General features: G+C 39.7%; 1 protein-coding gene across 4 annotated transcripts in view; it reads left to right on the forward strand.

The window, feature by feature from the left end:
- CPNE4 (copine 4) overlaps positions 1-27,921 on the forward strand; it is a 686,364-nt gene that overhangs the window by 126,073 nt on the left and 532,370 nt on the right. For all 4 annotated transcript variants that reach the window (XM_070794756.1, XM_070794770.1, XM_070794775.1 and 1 more), the window contains exon 2: positions 26,228-26,408. In XM_070794756.1, the coding sequence (XP_070650857.1) occupies positions 26,228-26,408 (181 nt within the window). The remainder of the gene's footprint in view (positions 1-26,227; positions 26,409-27,921) is intronic.

The following is a 27,921-nucleotide window of genomic DNA, read 5'->3' on the forward strand; positions in this document are numbered from 1 at the left end:
ACACAAGTTGGGGATTGGTGATTGTTGAAGAAAGATGAGTGTCAGAAAGTATGACATATTAATCAGGCTGAGCTGAAAAATCTTAATGATTCATAGGCAAAGGGAGTTTCCTTTCTCCTCTGGCTTGATGAGGTTAGAAATCTGAGTGAGTTTCATTGCAGTCATTGTTTGGAAAGTGCTCAGCTCTGCTTCCCCTCAGCTGGTCCTGGGACTAGCCTTCTCCTCTGGACACAGTCCAGAGACTCCTTACACACTGTTAATACCAGAAGCTGGGCTTTGATGCTGAATCAGCCAACTGCTGCTTTTTACTTCAGTTTTCTGTATCTTGATGGCTATGTCAAGAAACATGACTTCTCACATGACAGCTTTCCCTGGTTTAGGCCTGAGAGGCTCAATATTCTTCCACCTATGCTAATCAGGCCTAGACCAAATGTGGACAGCAGGTAGTCCCTCAAGGATGTTGTCTTAACAAGCATGGTCAGCTACAGTTGTGGAAGGACATAGGCCCTGTTTCCTTGTGGTGGTCACACTTCAGGCACTCCCAGTTGGACACAGCTCCAAGTCTCGAGGTTGGCTTTGGGACACATGCTGTAAGCAGTCACTGCCAGGGTTCTATTGTCCTCTTGTGCCGGGGTCCAGCCCCGGCTGATCCAGGGTATTCGAAGGAGAGACAGCATCGGCGACCTATTTATTTAAATATTCATCAAAGATATAAAGAGTAATAGAATGAGGATAGCTCAGTGAGAAAATTTAGTGTAGAAAAGAGGCTGAATAATTCAGCCGGAAGGTGAGAGAAAGAACGACATGGGGAGACCAAGCTTCAGTGAACAAGGCCTGCACTTTATTTTCCAAAGTAGTTTTTATACCTTAAGTTATGCATAGAGGATGATGGGGGAAGGGGTAGAGTCATGCAGTAAGCCAGGCTTTCTTCCTGCAAACTTATCATATGCAAAAGTTTAGGTGATTTGCATCATCTTCTGGCCTGGAGGCCTGTTAACATTTTAAGACCCTTTCTTCAGAAAACTTATTTTTCTCTAAAGGTGATTTAGTCAGGCGCCACCCTCCAAAGGCATTAAAGTTGCATTCCTATAGGGCAAAGGTGTGGTGGGCTATAACAAGAAAAAGAATTAACTCAAGGGTCCAAGGTTACAAACATTAAAGCTACTACTTACACCAATTATATTCACTGCCAGAGACACAGCAGGTAAGGGATATGGAGACTTAGCAGCAAACATTGGCCCAACAAGTGAAAAACCCTTCACCAATACAATTTCTAATCAATCTTTTAACTGCTCAAAGGAATCTGTATTTAGACAGTTTGGAACATCTCATGCCTCTCACAGTTGGGAGGCTCTGAGCAATCACATGTGGCCAGAAAAACCTATTCAGGCAGGCTAGAGGACTTCCAAAGGAGTTTGTAGGTTGAAACACTATCACACCCAGGAACTTTATTAACTGGAGCTATAAGTCAACTCTTTTTTCAGAGAGAGGTAGTGAGGGACAGCCCCCTCTGTAAAGTCAAAGGTGTAGGTGAGAGCACAAAGCAGAAGGTAGGCAGACTCTGGTTTTGGGGATAGATGCTTGAGAATTTCCAGGGGGACTCCTGAGGCTCGATCCCGCCTTTGTGTATGCCGAGCCTCCTTCCTCATGACCTTTGCCACGGGCGGAGTTCCTCGCGCTGGCTCCTGGCAGTGATAGAATTCCAGTTGAGCTATTCCAGATTCTGAAAGATGATGCTGTGAAAAGTGCTGCACTCAATATGCAATATGCACTCAATATGCAATATGCCGGGAGATGGCTCCCGGCACTCTTGTACCTCTATCTATAACAGATAGGTACCTCTTGTTGCTGAATGGCAGAGGAGAATAGTGGGGGCCACCAGCTTGAAAGGCTTTTTCCTTTCAGCTGCTTTAATTATAAAATTCCCTTAGGATTTCATAGTCGAGTAGATTTAAAGCATGAGTTACAAAGGTTTTGTGTTAAATACAATCCCAATTTTATGTGCAAACTATTTTTTTTTGAAAAGCAGACTGTTAAAATTTTGAATTATCTCTGCTTTAATTCACTGATGTGGTATGTATAATTACTACATGCTTATTCTAGATTTTGAACATTGATATAAGAACTCATCTATAGAGTTTGTTTAATGCTTAAAATGTAATACTTATTGTATTTTTGTTATAAAAGTAATATATGCATGTATATTATCTACAATTTAGAAATATCAAAATGTGAAACACTGAAAATTAAAATCATCTGTAATCCTATTACTCTGAAATAAATTAAGATTAGCATTGTAGTGTATTTTCTTCTGTGATTTTACCCAATGCATACATCTAGCATGTTTTTGAATGATTTTTATATATAAAACTTGTATCAGGAATGTAGGCAAAAGAAAATGGAATTGCTTTTCTTACCTCTTGGCAAGATTATCTTTGAATGAATGGTCTTTCAGACATAACCCAGCCACCTGTACTTCCTGCTACAAAGACAAAAGCAGAAAACTATGGTGGGGAGGTGGAATGTGGCGACAGGCAGAGAAAATTGAAACTCTGGTTACTGTCCAAAACAGAGGGTCAACTATCATGCAGAATGTATTTGGAGGACTGTTTTATATAGTAACCAAAGATGATGTGATTGATTGACTCATTCATCCATTCAGCAAACATTGATTGAGCCCTCATTTTGAACCATGTATTGTACTTGGCAATAGGATGAAAATACAAATAGGACCCAGCCTTGACCTCTAACAGCACCCAGCATGAGGTAGGGCAAGATGAATAATTCAGCAGTGACAATGAGATGTCTTTGAGTTGCGAATGTGTAGAAATAAAAGCCATTTGCAGTGGATGGGGAAAGGTACTTGAGGAGTTGGGGCAGGAGAAGGGCTCTGTGTTAACATGATACTAGGTAGTTTGTTCTTAATCTTTAAAGCACCTGGAGCCCACAGAATGATTGTAAAGAGGAGAATTAAATGATCACTTTTGTATTTTGGCTAGACTGTTGGGATCTCTGGGTAGCTCAGTGGTAAATAATCTGCCTGCCAGTGCAGGAGACATGGGTTCAATCCCTGGGTCAGGAAGATCCCCTAGAAGAAGAAATGGCAACCCACTCCAGTATTATTGTCAGGAAAATCCCATGGACAGAGGAACCTGGTGGGCTAAAGTCCATGGGGTTACCAAGAGTCAGACACAACTGAGCATGTGCACATGATGCCTATTGGTAACAAACAAGATTTTGATATTACAAAGATCTATGATCCTCTGAAAAGCAAACAAAACTACTGAAACCCAAGCAAATCAATAAACATGATTCTTCAAACCTCAGTCTGGTCTTCTGTAAAATGGGAATAGTAACTGCCTGTAAGGTGGTTGTGAGAGAAGAGACAATATGGTGGAGAAGAATATAAGCTCACCTCTTCTTATGGAAGTACCAAAATCACAGCTAACTGTTAAACAACCAATGGCAAAAACAAACAAACAAACAAACAAAACTACCCTGGAACCTCCCAAAAGAGATAGCCTACATTCAAAGACAAAGAAGCTGCAACCAAACAGTAAAGAGATGCAATCATGATTAAAATGAATTCCATACACTCCAAGTGTGAGACCCACAACCTGGAAAATAATTATGCCACAGATGTCATCTCACTGGTGTGAAAGTCTTGAGGCCCACCATAGGGTCCCCAGCCTGGGAACCTTGGGTTGGAAGGAGACCCCAGAGAATCAGGCTTGGAAGGCGAGTGAGGTTTAATTGCAAGAATTCCACGGGGCTGGGAGAAGCAGAAACTCTACTCTTGTAGGGTACACACAGGAACTCATGTACACCAGGACACAGGGTAAAAAGTGGTAACCTTGTAAGACTTCAGTTCAGTTCAGCCACTCAGTCATGTCTGACTCTTTGCAACCCCATAGATTTCAGCATGCCAGGCTTCTCTGTCCATCAACAGTTCCGGGAGCTTGTTTAAACTCATGTCCGTCAAGTTGGTGATGCCATCCAACCATCTCATCCTCTGTTGTTGCCTTCTCCTCCTGCCTTCAATCTTTCCCAGCATCAGGGTCTTATTCAAGGAATCAGTTCTTCACATCAGGTGGCCAAAGTATTGGAGTTTCAGCTTCAGTGTCAGTCCTTCCAATGAATATTCAGGACTGGTTTCCTTTAGAATTGACTTGTTTGATCTCCTTACTGTCCAAGGGACTCTCAAGAGTCTTCTTCAACACCAAAGTTCAAAAGCATCAATTCTTCGGTACTCAGCTTTCTTTATAGGCCAACTCTCACATACATACATGACTACTGGAAAAACCATAGCTTTGACTAGACAGGCCTTTGTCGGCAAAGTAATGCCTCTGCTTTTTAATACACTGTCTAGGTTTGACACAGCTTTTCTTCCAAGGAGCAAGCGTCTTTTAATTTCATGGCTGCAATCACCATCTGCAGTGATTTGGAGCCCCCCAAAATAAAGTCAGCCACTATTTCCCCATCTATTTGCCATGAAGTATGGGGCCTGATGCCATGATCTTAGTTTTCTGAATGTTGAGTTTTAAGCCAACTTTTCACACTCTTCTTTCACTTTTGTCAAGAGGCTCTTTAGTCCTTCTTCACTTTCTGCCATAAGGGTGGTGTCATCTGCGTATCTGAGGTTGCTGATATTTCTCCCGACAATCTTGGTTCCAGCTTGTGCTTCATCTGGGCTGGCATTTCTCATGATGTACTCTGCATGTAAGTTAGATAAGCAGGGTGACAATATACAGCCTTGACATACTCCTTTCCCGATTTGGAACCAGTCTGTTGTTCCAAGTCCAGTCCTAACTGTTGCCTTTTGACCTGCATACAGATTTCTCAGGAGGCAGGTAAGTGGTCTGGTATTCCTGTCTCTTTAAGAATTTTCCAGTTTGTTGTGATCCACACAGTCGAAGTCTTTGGCATAGGCAATAAAGCAGAAGTACATGTTTTTCTGGAACTCTCTTGCTTTTTCAGTGATCCAGTGGATGTTGGCAATTTGATCTCTGTTTCCTCTGCCTTTTTAAAATATTGCTTGAACATTTGGAATTTCATAGTTCACATACTGTTGAATCCTGGCCTGGAGAATTTTGAGCATTGTAAGACTTACTTGCTGGTAGTGGAGGGTCTCTGTGGAGGCAGGGGACAGCCGTGGCTCACTGTGGGGACAAGGACAGTAGTGGTGGCCTCAGCATGAGCCCTCCTGGAGACCACTATTTTCTCATCAAGACCTGCCCTCCCCCCCAACAACCTAAAGGCTCCAGTGCTTGAACACTTCAGACAAAAAAACAACAGAGTAGGAACACAGCCTCACCTGTCAGAAGACAGGCTCCTTAAAGTCTTCCTCAGCACACAATTGGTTGACAAACACACTCTGACATGGTTCTTCCCATTAGGTGGACAAGACACACCTCCACGCCCCACAGGCAGGTACCAATCCCTCCCACTGGGAGGCCTCTAAAGCCTTTTAGACAGCCTCTTTTACCAGAGGGCAGAGACCAGAAGCAAGAACTGTAACTCAGCTACCTATGGAACAGAAACAGCTACCTATGGAACAGAAACAGTGTTTTTCTAACACAGGAAGTTAGAAAAAATGAGAGAGCAGAGGAATGTGTCCCAGATGAAGGAACAAGATAAAGGCAAAGAAAAACAACTAAAAGAAATCGATACTCAGGAGATGTACATTCTACCTGAAAAGAATTCAGAGTAATGATAGTAACGATGACCCAAGATCTTGGTAAAAGAACAGAGGCACAGATTAAGAAGTACAAGAAATGATTAACAAAAACCTAGAAGAACTAAAGAACAAAGAAATAACATTGAACTATGCAATAACTGAAATGAAAAATACACTAGAAGGGATCAACAGCAGGAAAACTGAGGCTGAAGAATGGAGAAGTCACCTGGAAGAGAGAATGGTGGAAATTGCTGCCACAGAGCAGAATAAAGAAAACAATTGAAAGAAACAAAAAAGAATTGAATAAATAATTGAAACAAAGAAAAAATTGAAAATAAATGAAAACAGTCTGAGAGACCTGTGGGACAGCCTTAAACACACCAACATTCATGTTGTAGGGGTCCTAGGAAGAGAACAGAGAAAGGATCTGGGGAAAGAATTGAAGAGATAATAACTGAAAATTATACTAACATGGGAAAGGAAATAGTCACCAAACTCCAGGAAGTATAGAGTCCTAGGTAGGATAACTCAAGGAGGAACACACTGAGATAATTAGTAATCAAATTGACAAAAGTTAAAGGTGAGGAAAAAAATATTAAAACTACAAAGGAAAAACAATATCCATCTAATGTGCAAGAGAACTCCCTTAAGGATATTAGCTGTTTTCTCAGCAGAAACTCTGCAGACCAGAAAAAAGTGGCATGATACATTTAAAGTGATGGAAAGGAAGAACCTACAACCAAGAATACTGTATCCAGCGAGTCTCTCATTCAAATTCAATGGAGAAGTAAAAAGCTTTATAGACAAGCAAAATCTAAGAGAATTCAGTGCCACCAGACCAGCTTCACAGCAAATGCTAAAGGAACTTCTCTAGGTGGAAAAGAAAAGGCTCAGTCACTCAGTCATGTCTGACTCTTTGCAACCTTATGGATTGTGGCCCACCAGATTCCTCTGTCCATGGGATTCTCCAGGCAAGAATACTGGAATGGGTTGCCATGCCATCCCCCAGGGGATCTTCCTGGTCCAGAGATTGAACCAGTATCTTTTGCATTGGCAGGCGGATTCTTTACCACTGAGCCACCTGGGCCCATAATTATATGTATGTTTTAATTGCCATTTTGTTAAATGTGCTCATTTTGTTTTTGTAGGTCTTTTTCCTTCCCTTCCTCTTTTGTTCTCTTTTCATGTCAATTGATGAATAACTTTAATATTGTGTGTGTGTGTGTGTGTGTGTGTGACTGAGCACGTATGATTGATAATTACTTTAAATGTAAACAGTGTAAATGCTGAAATCAAAGGACACAGACTGGCTGAATAGATACAAAAACAAGACCATCATATATGCTGGCTACAGGAGACCCATTTCAGATCTAGGGATACATATAGACTGAACATGAGGGGATGGAAAAAGTTACTCCATGCAAATAATCAAAAAGAAGCTGGAGTAGCATTACTCATATCAGACAAAACAGACTTTAAAATAGACTGTTGCAGGAGACAACACTACATAATGATCAAGGGATCAATCCAAGAAGATATAACAATTGTAAATATATATCCTCCAATACTTCCAATACTTTGAAGCTCCAATACTTTGGCCACCTGATGAAGAGCCAACTCAGTGGAAAATACTCTGATGCTGGGAAATATTGAAGGCAGGAGGAGAAGGGGATGATAGAGGAGGAGGTGGTTGGAATTGCATCACCGACTCGAACATGAGTTTGAGCAGACTCCAGGAAGAAGTGAAGGACAGGGAAGCTTGCCATACTGTATGTAGTCCATGGGGTTTCAAAGAGTTGGACACAACTTAGCTACTGAACAACAATAACAAGTATATATGCACTCAACATAGGAGCGCTTTAATATATAAGCAAACACTAACAGTCATAAAAGAAGAAATCAATAGTAAAACATTTGGGGGACTTTTAACACTCTATTTTCATCAGTGGAGATATCATTCAGGCAGAAAATAAGGAAACACAGGCCTTAAATGACACATTAGACCAGATGGAATTAATTGGTATTTATGAAGCATACCATTCAAAAGCCACAGGATGAACATTCTTGTCAAGTGCACATGGAACATTCTCCAGAATTGACCACATTCTGGGCCACTAAGCAACCCTCAGTAAACTTAAGAAAATTCAAATTATATCAAGCATCATATCAATCATATCCAGCACCACAATACTATTAGAAATAGCATAAGATTAGAAATCAACTACAAGATTAGATTAGAAATCAGCTACAAGGGAAAGCTATAAACAAACACAAACACGTGGAGGCTAAACAATATGCTACTAAACAGCAAATGGATTACTATAGAAGTCGAAGAAGAAATAAAAAAATACCTAGTGACAATGAAAACAAAGGCACAATGACCCAAAACTTATGAGATTCAAAGAAAGCAGTTCTAAGAGTAAAGTTTATAGCAGTACAGTCTTACCTCAGGAAATAAGAAAAATCTCAAATAAACAACCTAACCTTACATCTAAAGCAACTAGAGAAAGAAGAACAAACAAAACCCAAAGTTAGTAGAAGGAAAGAAGTAATAAAGATCAGAGCAGAAATAAATGAAATGGAGATGTAGAAAACAAGAGATAAGACCAATGAAATTAAAAACTGGTTTTTTTAAAAGATAAACAAAATTGCCAAGCCTTTAGTGAGATTCATCAAGAAAAAAGAGGGAGAGGACTCAATCAAAATTAGAAATAAAAAAGTTACAACTGACACTGCAAAAATACAAAGAATCATAAGAGACTACTACAAGCAACTTTTTGTCAATAAAATGGGCAAACTAGAAGAAATGGACAAATTAGAAAAGTACAGTTTTTCAAGACTGAATCAGGAAGAGTTAAGAAGCATGAACAGACCAATCACAAGTAGTGAAATTGAAACTGATTTTAAAAAATCTTCTAGTAAAAGAAGTCCAGGATCAGATGACGTCACAGGTGAATTCTGTCAAACATTTAGAAAAGAGCTAACACCTAACCTTCTCAAAGTCTTCCAAAAAGTTGCAGAGGGAGGAACTCTCCCAAGCTCATTCTATGAGGACACTATCACCCTGATACCAAACCAGACAGAGATATCACACAAAAAAAGAAAATTGAAATCCAATATCTTGATGACCATAGAAGCAAAACCCCTCAAGATTCTAACAAACCAGTTTGACAACACATTAAAAGGATTATGCACCATGATCAGGGGCTTCCCAGGTAGTGCTACTGGTGGAGGAAAAAAAAACAAAAACCCACATGCCAATGCAGGAAATGTAAGAGATATGACTTCCATCCCTGGGGAGGATAACCCTCTGGAGGAGGGCATGGCAACCCACTCCAGTATTCTTGCCTGGAGAATCCCATAGACAGAGGAGCCTGGTGGGCTACAGTCCATAGTGTTGCGAAGAGTCAGACACGACTGAGTGACTAAGCATGCATGCATGCATGCACACAGTGATCAAGTGGAATTTATCCCAGGGATGCAAGGATTCTTCAGTATACATAAATCAATCGCTGGGATACACTACATTAACAAATGAAGAATAAAAACCATAGTATCATCTCAATAGATGCAGAAAAAGGTTTTGACAAAATTCAGCACACATTTATGGAAAAAAAAAAAAAAGACTTTCCAGAAAGTGGGCCTAGAGGGAACATACTTCAACATAATAAAGGCCATAGATGACAAACCTGCACTAAACATTATTCTCAGTGGTGAAAAATGGAAAGCTTTTCCTTTGAGATCAGGAACAAGACATGGATGTCCACTCTCACTAACTTTACTTAACATAGTTTTGGAAGTCCTAGCCATGGCAATTAGAAAAGAAAAAGAAAAGGAATCCAAATTGGAAAAGAAGAAAACTGTCACTCTTTCCAGATGACATGATACTATACATTGAAATCCTAAAGATGCCACCAGAAAGCTCCTAAATCTCATCCGTAAATTTGGTAATGTTCAGTTCAGTTCAGTTGCTCAGTCTTATCCAACTCTTTGTGACTCCATGGACTGCAGCATGCCAAAATTAGCAACAGCAAAAAAATAAAATAAAATAAAAATGAAAAAAATAAAAAGAACAGATGTGACTACAAAATATTAAAGTACAACTAAACCAAATCCAAACTCTAAAATTTTAGGAAAGGCATTTTGTTGATTTATTAAGTACATTTCACAAAAAAAAAAAAAACACAAAAAAACAAAAAAAAAAAAACAAAAATCTCTTACATTCTCATGAGGGATCAGAAAGAGAAATTCAAGAAACAGTCTTGTTTACCATCACATCAAAAAGAATAAAATACCTAGAAATAAACCTATCTAAAGAGACAAGAGCGATCTGCTCAGAAAACTATAAGATACTGATGAAAGAAATTAAAGATGACACAAACAGATGGAGAGACATACTATGTTCTTGGATTGGAAGAATCAATATTGTAAAAATGACTATACTACCCAAAGCAATCTACAGAGTCAATGCAATTTCTGTAAAATTACCAATAGTATTTTTCACAGAATTAGAACAAAAACATTCTACAATTTATATAGAAATACAAAAGAACCTAAATAGCCAAAATAATTTTGAGAAAGAAAAATGGAGCTGGAGGAATCAGGCTCACTGATTTTAGACTACACTACAAAGCTACAGTAATCAAGACAATATGGTACTGGCACAAAAACAAAAATATAGATCAATGGAACAAGATAGCAAACCCAGAGATAAAACCACGCATCTATGGGCACTTTAAGAAGTGGATGGCCACTTTCAGTTTTCCCCATCAACTGTTACAAAGTTAGTGCTCAATGTACCATGGCATCACTGATTCAATGGACATGAACTTGGCAAACTCTGGTTGATGGTGAGAGGCAGGGAGGCCTGGCATGCTGCAGTCCATGGGGCCACAAGTAGTTGGACACAGATTAGTGACAGAACAACAAACGGGCACTTTGTCTTTGACAAAAGAGGCAAGACTATAAATGGAGAAAAGATAGCCTCTTTAATAGCTAAATATCGAAAAACCAAACAACTCAATTGAAAAATGGGTGGATGATCTAAATAGGCATTTCTCAAAGAAGACAGAGAAGACCAAAAAGTACATGGAAAAAAATGCTCAGCTTTACTAATTATTTTTTGAAAGTTGCTCAGTCGTATCCCGTTTTTTGGGACCCCATGAACTATACATGGTCATGGAATGACCATGGAATTACCCAGACCAGAATACTGGATTGGACAGTTGTTCCCTTCTCCAGGGCATCTTCCCAACCCAGGGATCAAACCCAAGTCTCCTGCATTGCAGGCAGATTCTTTACCAGCTGAGCCACGAGGGAAGCCCAAGAATACTGGAGTGGGTAGCCTTTCCCTTCTTCAGGGGATCTTCCTGACCCCAGAATCAAACTGGGGTTTTCTGCATTGCAGGCAGATTCTTTACTAGCTGAACTACCAGGGAAGCCCTGGTACTTACTAATTATTAGAGAAATACAAATCTTACTAATTATTAGAGAAATGCAAATCAAAACTACAGTGAGGTAAATCACCTCAACACCAGTCAGAATGGCCATCATCAAAAAAATCACCAATAAATGCTGGAGAGGGATGGAGAAAAAGGAACCCTCCTACAGTGCTTATGGGAAAGTAACTTGGTATAGGCACTGTGTAAAACAGTGTGGAGGTTCCATTAAAAACTAAAAGTAGAGCTACCATATGATGTAGCAGTCTCACTCCTGGGCATATATCCAGAGAAATCTTTAATTTAAAAAGATATATGCACTCTTAATGTTCATGGCAGCACTGTTTGCAATAGCCAGGACATGGAATCAGTCTAAGTGTCCATGACAGAGGAATAGATAAAGTTGATGTGGTATATATCTATAATGGAATATTACTCAGCCATAAAAAATAAAATAATGCCATTTGCAGCAACATGGATGGACCTAGAGATTGTTATATGGAGTTAAATAAGTCAGTTCAGTTCAGTTCAGTCACTCAGTTGTGTCGGACTCTTTGTGACCCCAGGGACTGCAGTACGCCAGGCTTCCCTGTCCATCACTAACTCCCAGAGTTTACTCAAACTCATTCCCATTGAGTCGGTGATGCCATCCAACCATCTTATCCTCTGTTGTCCCCTTCTCCTCCTGCCTTCAATCTTTCCCAACATCAGGGTCTTTTCAAAAGAGTCAGCTCTTTGCATAAGGTGGCCAAAGTATTGGAGTATTAGCTTCAGCATCAGTCCTTCCAATGAATATTCAGGACTGATTTCCTTTAGGATGGACTGGTTGGATCTCCTTGCAGTCCAAGGGACTCTCAAGAGAAAGATAAATATTATATAATATCACTGATATGTGAAATCTAGAAAACTTTTAAAAATGAACTTATTTACAAAACAGAAATAGAGTCACAGATTTAGAAAAGAAATAATGGTTACCAACAGGGAACAGGGGGAAGGGGTAAATTGGGAGTTTGATATTGACATATACATACTGCTGTATATAAAATAGATAACTAATAAGGACCCCCGTATAGCATGGGGGAACTCTGCTTGATACTCTAATAATATATATGAGAAAATTAAAAAAAATGGATATATATATATGTATAGCTGATTCACATTGCTGTAAAGCAAAAACCAAATAACATTGTAAATCAACTATACTGCAGTCAAATTAAAAAAAAAAAAACTTATCTGATATTTCCCATTTGCCTGCACATTCCTTGGATTAGTGACCCTGTCCTTTCCTCTTTGTATGTGTCAGTACCCAGCATGGTTCCCAGAACATATTTGAAATGTTAAATAAATATTTTATGGATGAATGAATGAGATATAACTCTCTGGGACTGTCAGGCTTAAGGGACTCATGTATAATTAGAAACTGCACTGGGATGTTAAGGTTTACAGGGGAGGCCAAATAACATTACAGGCTGAATCCTGTAACTTTGGAGGTAAAAGAATCTGATTGAATCCTGTGATCTAGGACTTTACTTAGATTTTCTGAATCTCAGTTTTCTCATCTGTAGAACTGAAATAATACTGAGTTACCCTTCATAACTGTTGAAAGGATTGAATGTGCTGGTGTAACTAGCAGCACTGAGGACAGTGCTGGTCACGCAAATATCCAAGAACAGTTGTGGTTGGTTTCATTGGTACTATTATGGTCGTTCTTGTGGCACTTGTTTGTTTCTATGCTGTGTCTCTGCCTACACGGGAACCTGTAGGTCTTCCTGTGTTCCTAATTCTCCTTAAAGTCAGTGAGGATGGATGTCTTTGGAACTTCCAGCCCCTACACACATGGCCTCTGTCAGGTTTCTTTGTCATCTAATCATGTCTTGCACATGCCTTGTCCAGGTGCTTAAACTTGATCTATTCAGTCAGTATCTCTTCCTGCTGCCAGCAGATGCCTGAAGTTTCTCAGTGCTCATGAGGAAACTGTATTTTTCCTTTTCAGACTCCTCCACTAAATGTAAATTTTTCACATTGTTACACAAAAGCAGCCCCACTTTGTACTTTGGAAATTCATTGGAGAGAGAGGGAGAGAATTAATGTGTGCATGTGTCCACATGTGAATACTGACATGCAGATACCATACCTTCCATATCTGCTCTTGGCTTTCGAAGCATCATGATTTGTACTTACAACAGATATCTGAGACAGATAATGATACTAACCTGCAGAACAGCTTGCCTTTCCAGCAGTCCTCTCTCCATTCCCAGATCACACCCACTTTACATAGTACTTCTACCTCAAGTCTCGTCTCTCATTTATTTTCATCCATTGCTACTCTAGCAAGGCCATAAGCTTATGTTTTGCCATTTTGAAACTTTCTATAGAAAGGTCATTACACATCAAGCATAAAGGTAATGCCACATTTAAAAAAAAAAAAAAGTTCTAATTTCTTAAGGAAACTCCATAGTGTTTTTCATAGTGGCTGCATCAGTTTACATTCCTACCAACAGTATAGGAGGATTCCCTTCTCTCCACACCCTCTCAAGCATTTATTGTTTGTGGAGTTTTTGATGATGGCCATTCTGACCAATGTGAGGTGATACCTCATTGTAGTTTTTATTTGCATTTCTCTAGTAACTAGTTATGTCAAGCATCTTTTCATATGTCTCTTGACCACATATATGTCTTCTTTGGAGAAATGTCTATTCAGGTCTTCTGTTCATTTTTTAATTGGGTTGTTTGTTTTGATGATATTAAGCTACGTGTACTGTTTATAAATTTTGGAAATTAATCCATATGATCCTGAAGTTCCACTCATGAGCATATACCTAGAGAAAAAAACATTGTCCTAAAGGATACATGTGCCCCTATGTTCATAGCAGGACTATTTACAATAGCCAAGACATGGAAGCAACCTAAATGTCTATCAAGAGAGGAATGGATAAAGAAGATGTGATACATAAATACAATGGAATATTACACAGCCATTAAAAAGAATTAAATAATGCCATTTACAGAAATACAAAGAGACCTAGGGATTGTCATACTGAATAAAGTAAGTCAGACAGAAAGAGAAATATCATATGATATTGCTTTTAGGCAGAATATTAAAAAAAATGAAACAAATGAATGTATTACAAAACAGAAACAGACTGACAGAGAATGAACTTGTGGTTAATGGGGAAGGTTGGGAGAAAGGGATAACTAGGGAGTTTTGGATCAACAGGTACATACTTCTGTGTTCAAAATAGATAACCAACAAGGACCTACTGTATAGCACAGGTATAGCTCAGTATTCTGAAACAACCTAAATGGGAAAAGAATTTAAAAAAATAAATAAATACATGTATATGTATAAGTGAATCACTCTGCTGTATACTTGAAAGTAACACAACATTGTTCATCAACTCCAATATAATATAAAAAGTTTAAAAAAGAAGTTCTAAGGAGAAGCACACTCCAGTATCTCCCATAAGCTGCTACATCCCCAAACTGTGTGGACGGCAGCCACTGTTAATCAACCACACTCTTTCTCCTGCAGTCTGTCTCTGTGCAGCACTGTAAGCATTCACCACTGATCGACTTGCCCTGGAAAATGAGGAAAAACCTATGGACCAAACCAGGACCCATCAAATCCTTATAGTACCTCTGTGTCCAGTCTCACTAAAGAGTGGGAAGTCAATTTCTTTATAAAAGAATCCTGTTTCCATGACTTACTTTGAGGTGAGGTCCTTGACATCACATTCATGTTGGAAGGTTCTTTTGAGCAGCAGCATTCAGGTTTAGTCTTCAGTAGAAACAAAGGAGAAAAAAGAAAGCTGTGAACAGTAGTTTAATACAGTATGTCAAGGACATGTCAGTTATGGTAGCCACCAGCCACAGGTAGCTATTTAATTTTAAAATGAAATAAAATTAAATATTCATTTCCTCAGATGCACTAACCCCAGTTCAGGTACTCATGGCTGCTGTATTGGACAGTGTAGATAAAGAAAATATCCATCATCACATATTTCTGTGGGGCAGTGCAGAACTAGAGGTTGTGTTTTATACCCTACGAGGTAGTATTTTTTATACTTTGTAATCTACTCACCCCCTTCTTCTTTCCCAAAACACACGATACTGCCCTGTGCTAACTAAGCAAAAGCCTATTAATGCTAGGATGTCATTCAAAGAAGAAGCAAGTCTTAAACGAGGTGCAGGAGCAGAACAAGACCCATCAGTAGATCTATTATGATGCTTTTTCAAGGAAATTTGATTCTGGCTTCTTATACTATCTATAGTGTCTTCTGGTGAACATAAAAATAATGTTGTTCCTCTTTGCTTTTAAACTTAGTGACATATATGAGACTAGAAACACACAATCCATTTTGTGAGTCTCCAGCTTCCTGTTAATATGACATTAGTAGAAGAATCCACCCTGTGATTATATTAGAAAGGAAAATAACTGAACAAAAGAAGAGTGGGATTTGATTTTTCTATTGGCTAAATTTAGTTGCCTGAGAAACAGGAGGAAATTATTTCAGTACCAAAATAATAAAACATCATCTAAATTTGCTTTTTCTCTTTTTTTTCAGGAAGCTATAATTGCCTTTGGTGTGGTGGGAAAAGGAAGGGCTGTTAAAAGGAAGAGACAACCATTCATACAATTTCCTTTAACATTTTGTTCATGTTTCCCTTTTAAAACTTTCTGTCAGCCTTTATAATCATCCAGTTAAATTTGTCTATCTAGTTCTCCTAAAACTGGGTGACATTTGAGTGCTATAAAATTAATATGAATGTGATGCAATGGACATAATTGCTTTCTAGAAAAATCTCGTCTTTATGACTCATTGTCAGAGACACAACTGTGAGCCCAGAAGTTCCTAGAACATTGATATATCTGATTCCTCATGTACATTTAACCAAGAAAGCTCTTTTTCAGGAAATAGAATCTCTGCTGGATTTTTTTCTTTTGGTTTCTTGGTTGTCTCAAATTAGAAAGTCAGGAAATTTCTGAAATAATAATTTACTGCAGTAGTGTGATTTGACATGGTACATTTCAAGAAAAACATTCAAATCCACATGTTGTCAATTTTGAATCTTATTCGTTAGCACCATGGCCTTTTGAGGTTCATGTGGTTTTATTTCCAGGTTTGCTGGTGTTGTAGCCCCACCATCTCTAACCCATTGATGAAATCAGGAGGTCACTGAGTTCCCAGACCCCTCAACCTCTTGATGATGCTGTTGTTAAAGAGTTCCAAAATGACTTGGGCTGCCTTGAGAGTAAAGGGAGAAAGTAAAGTGAATTTTTCAAGGCTGTTGGAGCAAAAGGTCATTAATGTACACAGTACACCTTAGAGATTTATTAAAATTGGAACAAGTTTGAAGTTTGCCTTTGCATAATCTAGAAGGAAAAGAATTGTTAAGCTAATTAAGAGTATAAATCATTTTATAAGCAATGATCAGAAACGCAGATTGTGGAGTCCATTAGACCCAGGCTTAATTCCTAACTCTGTCACTTAGCAGCTGTGACTTCACCACCATGAGCCTTATTTTTACATCTACAAAGTGAGGCTGACAATACTTAAGAGATTTTTTCAAGAACCATGTGAAACACTGTGCGGTTTGTTATTAGTGTTAGTGGTTAGGAAAACAAGCTATTTTTAAAAGAGATTTATAGAACATTATAGGCTTCATGAAAACAAGAAGTATAAATGTTTCCAGCTTTTCTCTCTTTTCAGCTCTCATGGGAATATTCAGTGTTTATGCAGTGAAAGCAGGAACCAAGGGGGCCTGAGCATGGTTAAAGTTGTGAGAGGAAAGGAACCTAGAGGAAAGATTAGTTTGTAAAGTAAAGAGCTCTCTATGAAGGAAAAATAATAAGGAATCTAAAAGTTTTGAGGACTGAGAGAGAATGGTCCTGGAAGTTGAGGGGATAGCCAGAAAGAGGGAGGAGCATAGCAGTGTGACACTTAGGAAAACCAGATAAGTCAGGAATATTTGAGGAAGTGTTGTGCAGTGTAATTCCCCAGTTGCCACTTTTATTGAGAGTCTTCTTTAAAACATTTTTTTTAATTGAAGTATAGTTGATTTATAATGTTGTCTTAATTTGTACTATATAGTAGATTGATTCCGTTATACATATGTACATTCTTTTTCATATTTTTTCCATTTTGGTTTATCACAGAATATTGAATAGAGTTCCTTGTGCTATGCAGCAGAACCTTGTTGTTTATCCATTCTATATGTAATACTTTGCATCTGCTAATTCCAAACTCGCAATCCATCCCTCCCCCAGTGCCCCCTTGGCAACTACAAGTCTGTTCTCTATCTCTGAGTCTGTTTCTCTTTTGCATATAAGTTAATTTGTGTTGTACTTTAGAGTTCACATACAATTAATACATGTGGTATTTTTCTTTCTCTGTCAGACTTAATTTAGTATGATAATCTCTAGGTCCACCATGTTGCTGAAAATGGCATTTACTCATTCTTTTTTATGGTTGAGTATTATTCCATTATTGTGTGTGTGTGTGTGTGTGTGTGTGTGTGTGTGTGTGTATCACATCTTCTTCATCCATTTGTCTGCTGCTGGATTTCCACATCTTGACTATTGTTAATGGTGCTGCTATGAACATAAGGATGTATGTATTCTTTGAATTATTGTTTTGTCCAGAAACATGCCAGGAGTGGGATTGCTGGATCATATGGCAGATCTAATTTTTAGTTTTGTGGAGAACCTTCATACTGTTCTGCATAGTGGCTATACCAATTTACATTCCCACCAACAATGTAGTAGTTGTTGTTCATTCACTCAGTCGTGTCCAACTCTTTGCAACCCCATGGATTGCAGCACACCAGGCTTCCCTGTCCTTCACCATCTCCTGGAGCTTGCTAAAACTCATGTCCATGGAGTTGGTGATGGCCATCTAACCATCTCATCCTCTGTCATCCCTTCCTCTTCCTGCCTTCAGTCTTACCCAGGATCAGGATCTTTTCCAGTGAGTCAGCTGTTCACATCAGGTGGCCAGAGTATTGGAGCCTCAGCCTCAGTCCCTCCAATTAATATTCAGGATTTATTTTCTTTAGGATTGACTGGTTTGATCTCCTTGCTATCCAAGGGACTCTCAAGAGTCTTCTCCAACACCACAGTTCAAAAGCATCAATTCTTTGAAACACAGCTTTCTTTATGGTCCAACTCTTACATTCATACTTGACTACTGAAAAAATCATAGCTTTCACACACGGACCTTTGTTGGCCAAATGGTGTCTCTGCTTTTTAATATGCTGTCTAGGTTCGTCATAGCTTTTCTTCCAAGCAGCAAATGTCTTTTAATTTCATGGCTGCAGTTACCATCTGCAGTGATTTTGGAGTCCAAGAAAATAAAGTCTGTCACTGTTCCCACTGCTTACCCATCTATTTGCCATGAAGTGATGGGACTGGATACCATGATCTTAGTTTTTTGAGTATTGAGTTTTAAGCCAACCTTTTCACTCTCCTCTTTCACTTTCATCAAGAGGCTCCTTAATTCCTCTTTACTTTCTATCATAAAGGTGCTGTCATCTGCATATTTGAGGTTATTGATATTTCTCCCAGCTTGACTCCAGTTTGTCTGCATGCAGCCCAGCATTTCTCATGATGTACTCTGCGTATAAGTTAAATAAGCAGGGTGAGAGTATGCAGCCTTGACATACTGCTTTCCCAATTTGGAACCAGTCCATTGTTCTATATCTGGTTCTGAAGACATTATGAGGATTAATTCATTTAATTTAGTACAGCTCTACAAGTCAGGAGCTATCATTATTTTCATTCCACAGATGTTAAAACTGAGGTACAGAGGAGTCAATTAACTTAGCCAAAGTCATACACAAGGAGTAGCAGAGCTTGTTTTAGCATCAAATATTCTAATGCTGGATCCATACTCTCGTCCTCTATACCAGAGTTACCCAATTCCCAGGCTATGGACCAGTACCCAGTAACAGTCTGTGGTCTGTTAGGAATCACACCATAAAGCAAGAGGTGAGTAGCACTTTAGAGAGTGAAGCTTCATCTGTATTTACAGCTGCTCCCCATCACTCACATTACTGCCTGAGTTCTGCCTCCTGTCGGATCAGTGGTGCCATTAGATTCTCATAGGAACATAAATTCAAGTGTACTTGAATTATTCTGAAACCATCCCCACCAGGAAAAATTGTCTTTCATGAAACCAGTGCCTGGTACCAAAAAGGTTGGGGACTATTGGCATCTCATACATAAGTGTCTGGTCTTCAGATGAACAACCTCAATGGCAGTTTGCCTTGTTTTATAAATGGTTGGTTTGTACTCAGCAATCTTGCCACTCAAGTGTGGTCCATAGGCAGTGGGATCAGTGACATCTGGGAACAGTCTCAGGCCCCCTACTCCAGACTCTTGAAACAGGAACTATGTCTTAACAAGCTTTCCACGTGACCCATGATCATGCATAGCCTGAGAAGCTGCTCTAGGATATGAATATGTAGTAGATGGGCTGTCTTATTAGTATGCATCATCACGCTTGCCGCCTATGAGTAGAGTTACTGTTAATCTACAAGTAGGTTAAATATGAAATTCAGAAGTTGAGGGAATAATACCTGCTTTCTCCTCAGCTGAGTGAATGATGCCTGGGGCCTTGGATCCACTGCAGCACAGGCACATAGTAGATTCCCCATCATATTTCTTGCACTGCAATGAAAATGCTGTGTGATAGAGACATCCAGCATAGTAGCATTCTGCTGCAACGTTTAAAAAGGCTAGATAATGCCAGGGCAGGCAGAACAGAGATTATGCACTCAATCTTAACACAGCTTTAAGACAAGCTCTGCTCAGCTTGTTCCCCTGTGAACTGGAGCTGATTCTCTTCTCTCTTGGGCTCTTTATTGTCTTGGTGCTGTTTGCAACTCATTCAGAAACTAATTAAGTTTCAGTATCAGTTTGTCCTGTTAAAAGAGTGTATATATGCTGAAGAGGTGGTTTTTTTTTTTTTTTTAATAAGTTTTCTAAGTGAAAGGACAATTATAATTTGCTTCTAAAATTAGCCAAAAGTCAGCTTTCATCAAAATAATTCTCAGCACACATTAGTCTCTGTAAAACCAGAGTATTGTAAGGAAGGCAACAAATGAATTTACATAGGCCATGGAAAATGTATTGATAATCTGGCCGTATTAATCCTGTCCTCTAACAGAGTGTGAAATTACTTGTTTACTCCACTTATCTGGGGCTGGAGGTAGCCGATCACTCGTTGACAGAGCTGTATTTTGTGATCACCTTTCAACCATGAGCTTCAGCTGGGCCAAGGCCAAACAGTCTGACTTCACTGGCCTGCATACCACCTCCAAAGTCAAGGTCAGGACTCCTGCTACCTCTGGGCAGCCAGAGGAATTCATGATCTCCAATATGTCCATCTAGGTATGGCTTTCACTTGTGCATGGGTATGTCCTATATCCCATCCCCTGAAAGTGAGGGTCTATAGTGGTTTCATCATCAGTGTAGAAATATTATCAAGGTGAACACTATTAGGGATATAATAAAGTATAAGAAGTAGTCCCTGACCTAAAGTAGACTAACCACTGTGGTCAAATGGACCCTGCTGATACTCTTCCCAGTTTCCTTTTATCAAGGTAGTGCATGTATCCTCCAGTGCACAGTAGATGTGAGTGTTGGCTGCTAATGGCTCACAGCTGCCCTTCTTCTAGAGACTTGACCCATTGCTCTCAGCTCATGGATGGCTGGAACCAAATCTGAGGGGTTATGGTTCCCCAACTCTAGCATAACTGTAAGCCTGAAGGAGCCAAAGAAAGAACCTGTATTCCCAAAGCACTGTGAGAGCCTTGGAAATGGAGTTGCCCTACAAGACTGGGTCATGTCGGGATTTGGCTCACATTTCTGGTGGCTAGACATCCCACAATCAGAGTGCCATCATGGTTAGATGACGGCTCTTTTCCCACTGTGTTTTCATGTGGCAGAAGGGCCTGGGGAGTTCTGTGGGTCTTTTTTATAAGAGTACTAATGTCATTCATGAGGGTTCCACCCTCTTGAGGCTCCACCTTCTAATCTCATCACCTTCAGGGATTAGGATTTCAACCTTGGAATTTGGGGGTGGGGCACATTCAGACCATAGCAACAGGAAGCTAGCCAACAGTGGTCTGTTATTCAGTGGAGATCAGTCTCTTAGGTCCCTGAACAAAAGAAGAAGGGGGAAATCAATGAGAAAAGGAGAAATAAATAATGACCTTATACAGCCTTAGACAGTCATAAGTTTTCTTTTCTCCTCCAGTTCAACCATTGTATTGGCACTAGATTGATTTTTCTTGAATGATTATTTCATCATCTATTTTCCAAGCTCTAAATCCTCCAAATCTTTGCCATTGTCTAAAAGAATGATTCATTAAAAAAGTTTTGGATCATATACCCAATTGGTTAAAAGAAAGTCTCTAAACATGTGCCTCCTGTTCATTTTTTATTCACTTATCAACAATTTAAATTTACTACCAACTAAAGGCTATGGTTTTCCCAGTGGTCATGTATGGATGTGAGAGTTGGACTGTGAAGAAAGCTGAGCACCGAAGAATTGATGCTTTTGAACTGTGGTGTTGGAGAAGACTCTTGAGAGTCCCTTGGACTGCAAGGAGATCCAACCAGTCCATCCTAAAGGAGATCAGCCCTGGATGTTCTTTGGAAGGAATGATGCTAAAGCTGAAACTCCAGTACTTTGGCTACCTCATGCGAAGAATTGACTCATTGGAAAAGACTCTGATGCTGGGAGGGATTGGGGGCAGGAGGAGAAGGGGACGACAGAGGATGAGATGGCTAGATGGCATCATCGACTCGATGAATGTGAGTTTGAGTGAACTCCGGGAGTTGGTGATGGACAGGGAGGCCTGACGTGCTGCGATTCATGGGGTTGCAAAGAGTTGGACACGACTGAGTGACTGAACTGAACTGAACTGAATGGCTCAGAATACTATAGAATACTACATACACTTAAGGCTTAGGATGTCATTCATGGTTATGGCATGAAAGAAGCTTTCCTAATAGTTTTAAATTATTTTAGACAGCTTTTGGCCTATGTGATCAAATTGTCACATGTTTTACTATCTGCCTTCAAAACATGTGAGGGTTATCAGCTAATCAATGTATATGAATCTCCCAACTACTGATTTGAGAGGCAGCTCTGTGCTCTTAGGTGGAAAGTGTAATACCCAGACTGTGGGCTGAAAAGACAGAATGAATTTAAGGGGTCAAGTAGAAGCTTGAGCTTAGAGTAATAGCAGAAACTCTGAGAAAGTTCCAGTTGGCAGTGGGAGAATGAGTGATTTAATCTTGAGAGCAGTCAAATTACAATAATAATAGCTCTACTTTTGGAGCATCTACTGTATACTTGGGCTTCCCTGATAGCTGACTTGGTAAAGAATCTGCCTTTGATGCAGGAGACCCCTGTTTGATTCCTGGGTTGGAAAGATCTGCTGGAGAAGGGATAGGCTATCCACCCCAGTATTCTTGGGCTTCCCTCGTGGCTCAGCTGGCAAAGAATCTGTCTGCAATGGGGGAGACTTGGGTTCGACCCATGGGGTTGGGAAGATCCCCTGGAGAAGGGAAAGACTACCCACTCCAGTGTTCTGGCCTAAAGAATTCCATGAACTACATTCCATGGGGTCGCAAAGAGTTGGACACGACTGAGCGACTTTCACTGTATACTTGGCATTGTGCTAATCACTTTACATGTATTATTTAATCTGCCCTTCATATCAGCTTCAAGGTAGGTATCACCACAAGAGAGGTTAAGATCCTGTTCAAGTTTACATAGTGAGTGAAGGAGCCAGGATTTGACCCTGGAAGGAACTATGTGTCTTGACAGTCTTTTTTCCATCACATCCCATAATTGAGATGCAGCCTTAGAGTAGGTGTCCCATTCTATAACCACACTTGTTTTATATAGAAAGGAGTCCTGGATGAAAGGAGCCAGACTGAAAAGGTTCCCATCTTTGTGACATTTTGGAAAAGGCAAAACTGTGGAGACAGTAAAAAGAATCAGTGGTTTCCAGGAGTTAGGAGGTATGAATAAGTAGAGCACAGAGGATTGTTAGGGTGGCGAAACTACTCGGTGTGGTACTATAATGGGTGTTCACATTATTATACATTTGTCCAAACTCATGGAACATGCAACCCCAAGAATTAACCCTGATGTGAACTGTGGACTTTGGGTGACTATGGTGTGTCAATGGAGGTTCACTGATTGTAACAAACATCAGTCCAGTTCAGTCGCTCAGTTGTGTCCGACTCTGTGACCCCATGAACCACAGCATGCCAGGCTTCCCTGTCCATCACCAACACCAACATAATGGAGATGAAAAGGTGGCATATAGGATATCCCTGAACCTTCCTCTCAATTTTGCTATGAACCTAAAACGGCTCTAAAAAAAGCAGTGTTTAAGAAAAAGCAGTGGTGGGGGGAGGTATGGAGGGGATGGACATGGCTATAAGTCTATACGGATAGGGCCAGTTAGAAAGAGGTACAGTGCCTCCCAGAGATAGAAGAGGCCACTCAGAACTCAGCAGAGCAGTGTGGATCCAAGGAGCCAATTAATGCTTTGTGAAAGCAGAATTCATGAAGGATAAGCTGTTCTTATCAAAAGGTTGATAGTTAAAATTTTTTTTCCAATATTGTCTGATACAAAGCCATCCTCATACTTGTCTATTTTTCCTCTCTGTCCCTTTTTATAAATCAAAGTTCATATATTCTCTGCCTTCTATGTTGCTCTAATAATTGGTCTGCTCACTGTCTGTAAAAATAGAGGAACCATCATTTACTAAGCTGTGCATTTATGATTTATGCATTTTCTACATATGAATAAAATGTATTTAAAAATAGAATGATTCTGTATGGAAGTTGAAATAAGTCAAGGATATTGTCATATTCACTGTTGCTTGGTAGATTCAAACAATTCTTCAGTCAACCATTTTACATATGATAAATAATAGTGTGGGCGAAGAGATAGAAAACTGGCATTCCAGTCTTAGCTCTGCTGTTAGAATAACTGTGTGACATAGTCAAGGTACCCAGTCCCTTCTGAGCTTGGATTTCTTCGTATGTAAAAAGCGAATGTCCCAAATTCCCTATTGATTTTCTTTGGATAGAGGATAGAGCAACTCTCACCCTCAAACTAATCCCATAACACATATTGAAACAGAATCCCAACTCTTCCCAACTGCAAACTCCCCTTACCTGATATTTTAGAGCAGAAATTGGGAAACATTTCTGATTGGGAGGGCCAGGGAGTAGGTATTTCAGGCTTTGCAGGCCATGCAGCCTCTGTTGAAAGTACTCTGAGCTGCCGTCTATTAAGGTATCCGCATATACTATGTAAATGCATGACAAGGCCTGTGTTCCAACAAAACTTAATGTATCAAAGCAGGTGGCAAGACAGATTGGGCACAGAGGCCATAGTTTGCCCATTTCAGTTCTAGGACATAACTTTTTGGGATTCAGTTCAACTTCCCTTCAGCATATATGGGAAAAACCATCTGTTCACAATAATTAAATAAAATAGGGGACTCGAGACTTGGAGGGCTTCCCTGGTAGCTCAGCTGTTAAAGAGTCTGCCTACAATGCAGGAGACCCCAGTTTGATTCCTGGGTCAGGAGCATCTGGAAAAGGGATAGACTACCTACTCTAGCATTCTTTAGCTTCCCTAATGGCTTAGATGGTAAATAATCTGTCTGCAATGCAGGAGACCTGGGTTTGATCCCTGGATTGGAAAGATCCCCTGGAGGAGGGCATGGCTATCCACTCCAGTATTGTTGCCTGGAGAATCCCCATGGGTAGAGGAGCCTGGCAGGTACAGTTCATGGGGTCACAAGGACTTGGACACGACTGAGCAACTAAGCTCAGCACAGCAAAAAGACTTGGAATGTACAAGGGAGGGAGAGTAGAGAGCCTTATGATGCAGGATTGGGAGAGAAAATTCCAGTGATATCTGCTATGAACGAGAGGCATTGTCACATTGGAAAAATTGGCTTTGGCATGGAGCTAGCTGCTAAGTTTGGAGAGACCACCTGGTGTATGTGTGTATGTGTACAGGTGTGTGTGTGTACAGGTATGTGTGTGCAGGTGTGTGGGTACATGTATGTGTAAGAGGTTACAGTGTACTCAAGACTATTGTAGTACCAGATACCAAGGGGATTCACTGAACATTTGTGAAAAAGGGAAGGAAGAGGGATGGATTATCCTTATTTATAGATGAAGAAATTCCACTGTGGGACTCCAGCGTAGTTTCTCATAAGGAATCTACAGGGAAGCAGAATTTCATAGGAAGGATATTGATTTCACCCTGGAGAGAATCTGTCAACGTCTGTACAGGCCCAGCCCTTCTCAGAAGAGGAGAGTATTGCTGGGCTCAGAGTTGCCTGTAATCCTGAGCTGCGGTCATGCAAAGTGTCAGTGAAAGGTGACCATATGAAGACAGGAAGGGGGGCTGCAGTTATTACTTGTGGCAGCTGTTTCCATGGGTTAGGCTTTATGCTGTCCCTAAATGGTCACAGTCGCATTTCTGACATGGCAGCAGGAGCAAGGAAGGGAAATGGACTTATGAAAATGGACTTGTGCATTTGAATCAGGAGATCAGATGCTGAGTCTCTCTTGGACTTGGTTTGCTGAAAACATCTTGGACAGGAGGCCAGAGTTTGGAGAAGGGAAAATTGTTCTTCTCTGTGCCATCACACAGAAGCTGGATTTGGGGGAAATCTTAACATCTTGGAATGTGGTTAAATTGATGAACTAGCAACTATGTAAAATTTCACACAAGCCATGCTCTTACTAGAGAGCTGATTAAGGTTTTCAGTCTGCTGCACTAATTCATTAATATAATTTCATAGACTAAAAATTTTACTATGCAAATGTATGCAAATCATATAAGAAAATAGTGTTCTTAGCCAAGTGCATTAGCACCTATTTCTTTGGTTTTGTTTGTTTGTTTCACTGGAACTCTGGCCCTGCTAGATAAGTAATATATTCAGTACTCAAAAGTGTGTGTTTAACATTTTCCTGAAGGGTGATTGAGAGATTTCCTCTTTTGACAAATACTGTAGTGATTGGCATGTCTTTTTTCCTCTTTTTCTTGCCTAAAACAGAATGAAGAAGATGAGCAACATTTATGAGTCAGCTGCCAATACACTGGGAATCTTTAACAGCCCCTGCCTGACCAAAGTTGAACTACGTGTGGCATGCAAAGGCATTTCCGACAGAGATGCCCTTTCCAAACCAGACCCCTGTGTCATCCTCAAGATGCAGTCCCACGGGCAGTGGTTCGAGGTAGGCATGTCCAGTGAAATGGAGAGAAGCATGGCAGGAGGAGAGATTCGAAAATGTTTTGGCATTTCCTGTCTTTAGGTGGTTTATATCGGTGAGGCAGAAAATTCTAGAAGTGGATATGATCACATTTCTGCTTGTATCATGATTTTTAAAATTTATTTATATATTTAAATTAAAAATTTTATATTATAGTTGATTAACAATGTTGTGTTAGTTTCAGGTGTAGAGCAAAGTGATTCAGTTATACGTATCTATTCTTTTTCAAATTAGTTTCCCATTTATATTATTATAAAATATTGAGTGGAGGTCCTTGTGCTGTGCAGTAGGTCCTTGTTGATTATCTGTTTTATATATAGCAGTGTGTATATGTTAATCCCCAAATCCCAGTCTATCCCTCCCCTCCATCCTTCCCCCTCTGCTAACCAAAAATTCATTCTCTAAGTCTGTGAGTCTGTTTCTGTTCTATAAATAAGTTCATTTATATAATTTTTTTAGATTCCACATATAAGCCCTATCATATGATATTTGTCATTTGGTATCTGAATTTCTTCACTTAGTATATAATCTCTAGGTCCATCCATGTTGCTAAAAATGGCGATATTCCTTTCTTCTTATGGCTGAGTAGTGTTCCACTGTGTATATGTACCATATCTTCTTTAGCCATTCATCTGTCAATGGACATTTAGGTTGCTTCCATGTCATGATGTTTTAATACTGTGGATATTTTGACATTTACCATTAATTTGTGTGCTGATTGTGGATATAGTATCTCCTGGGGATGGGCAGCAGGGACTGCTTTACTGAGGCCACATCACACACTTATTTTGGGGCAATAAACTTAATATTAGCTAAACTTTATTGGGTGCTTATTAAGTATCAGGCACTGTTCTAAGTGCTTTATGTAAAACAACTAATTTCATCTGTACAATAATCCTATGAGGAAACAGAAAGATTAAGGATTTGCCCAGGATCATCCAGTTTATAAGTGGAATAGCTAATATTTCCCAGTCAAGCTCCAGGGCCTGAGCTCTTTATTGCTATTTTATACTTAGAGTGCCCATTGGTGTGGCCTTTGGTATTTTGTGTGGCAATACAGCATGTTGAATTCTGCAGTTGGGTTTTGTTTGTTTATTTAAAATTGAAACAAATTGGACAAGGACTGGTTTTTAAGTTTGTGGGGGGCGGGTGCGGTTGATTTTTTTTCCTTTGTTCTAGGTACCTGGTTCAGTTCAGTTTAGTCGCTCAGTCATGTCCAACTCTTTGTGACCCCATGGACTGCAGCACACCAGGCTTCCCTGTCCAGTCCAAGGACTCTCAAGAGTCTTCTCCAACACCACAGTTCAAAAGCATCAATTCTTCAGTGCTCAGCTTTCTTTATGGTCTAACTGTCACTTCCATACCTGGCTACTCTTAAAATTGTTTTAAAAAGATCTGATCTCAGGTGAAATGTGAGATAGGGAGGAATAGGGGATGCAGCTGTGGAAGAAATTATTATCGTCTCTAAGGGAATGAG

This window comes from Bos indicus, chromosome 1 (genome assembly GCF_029378745.1).
Source record: "Bos indicus isolate NIAB-ARS_2022 breed Sahiwal x Tharparkar chromosome 1, NIAB-ARS_B.indTharparkar_mat_pri_1.0, whole genome shotgun sequence".
NCBI classification, from domain to species: Eukaryota; Metazoa; Chordata; class Mammalia; order Artiodactyla; family Bovidae; genus Bos; species Bos indicus.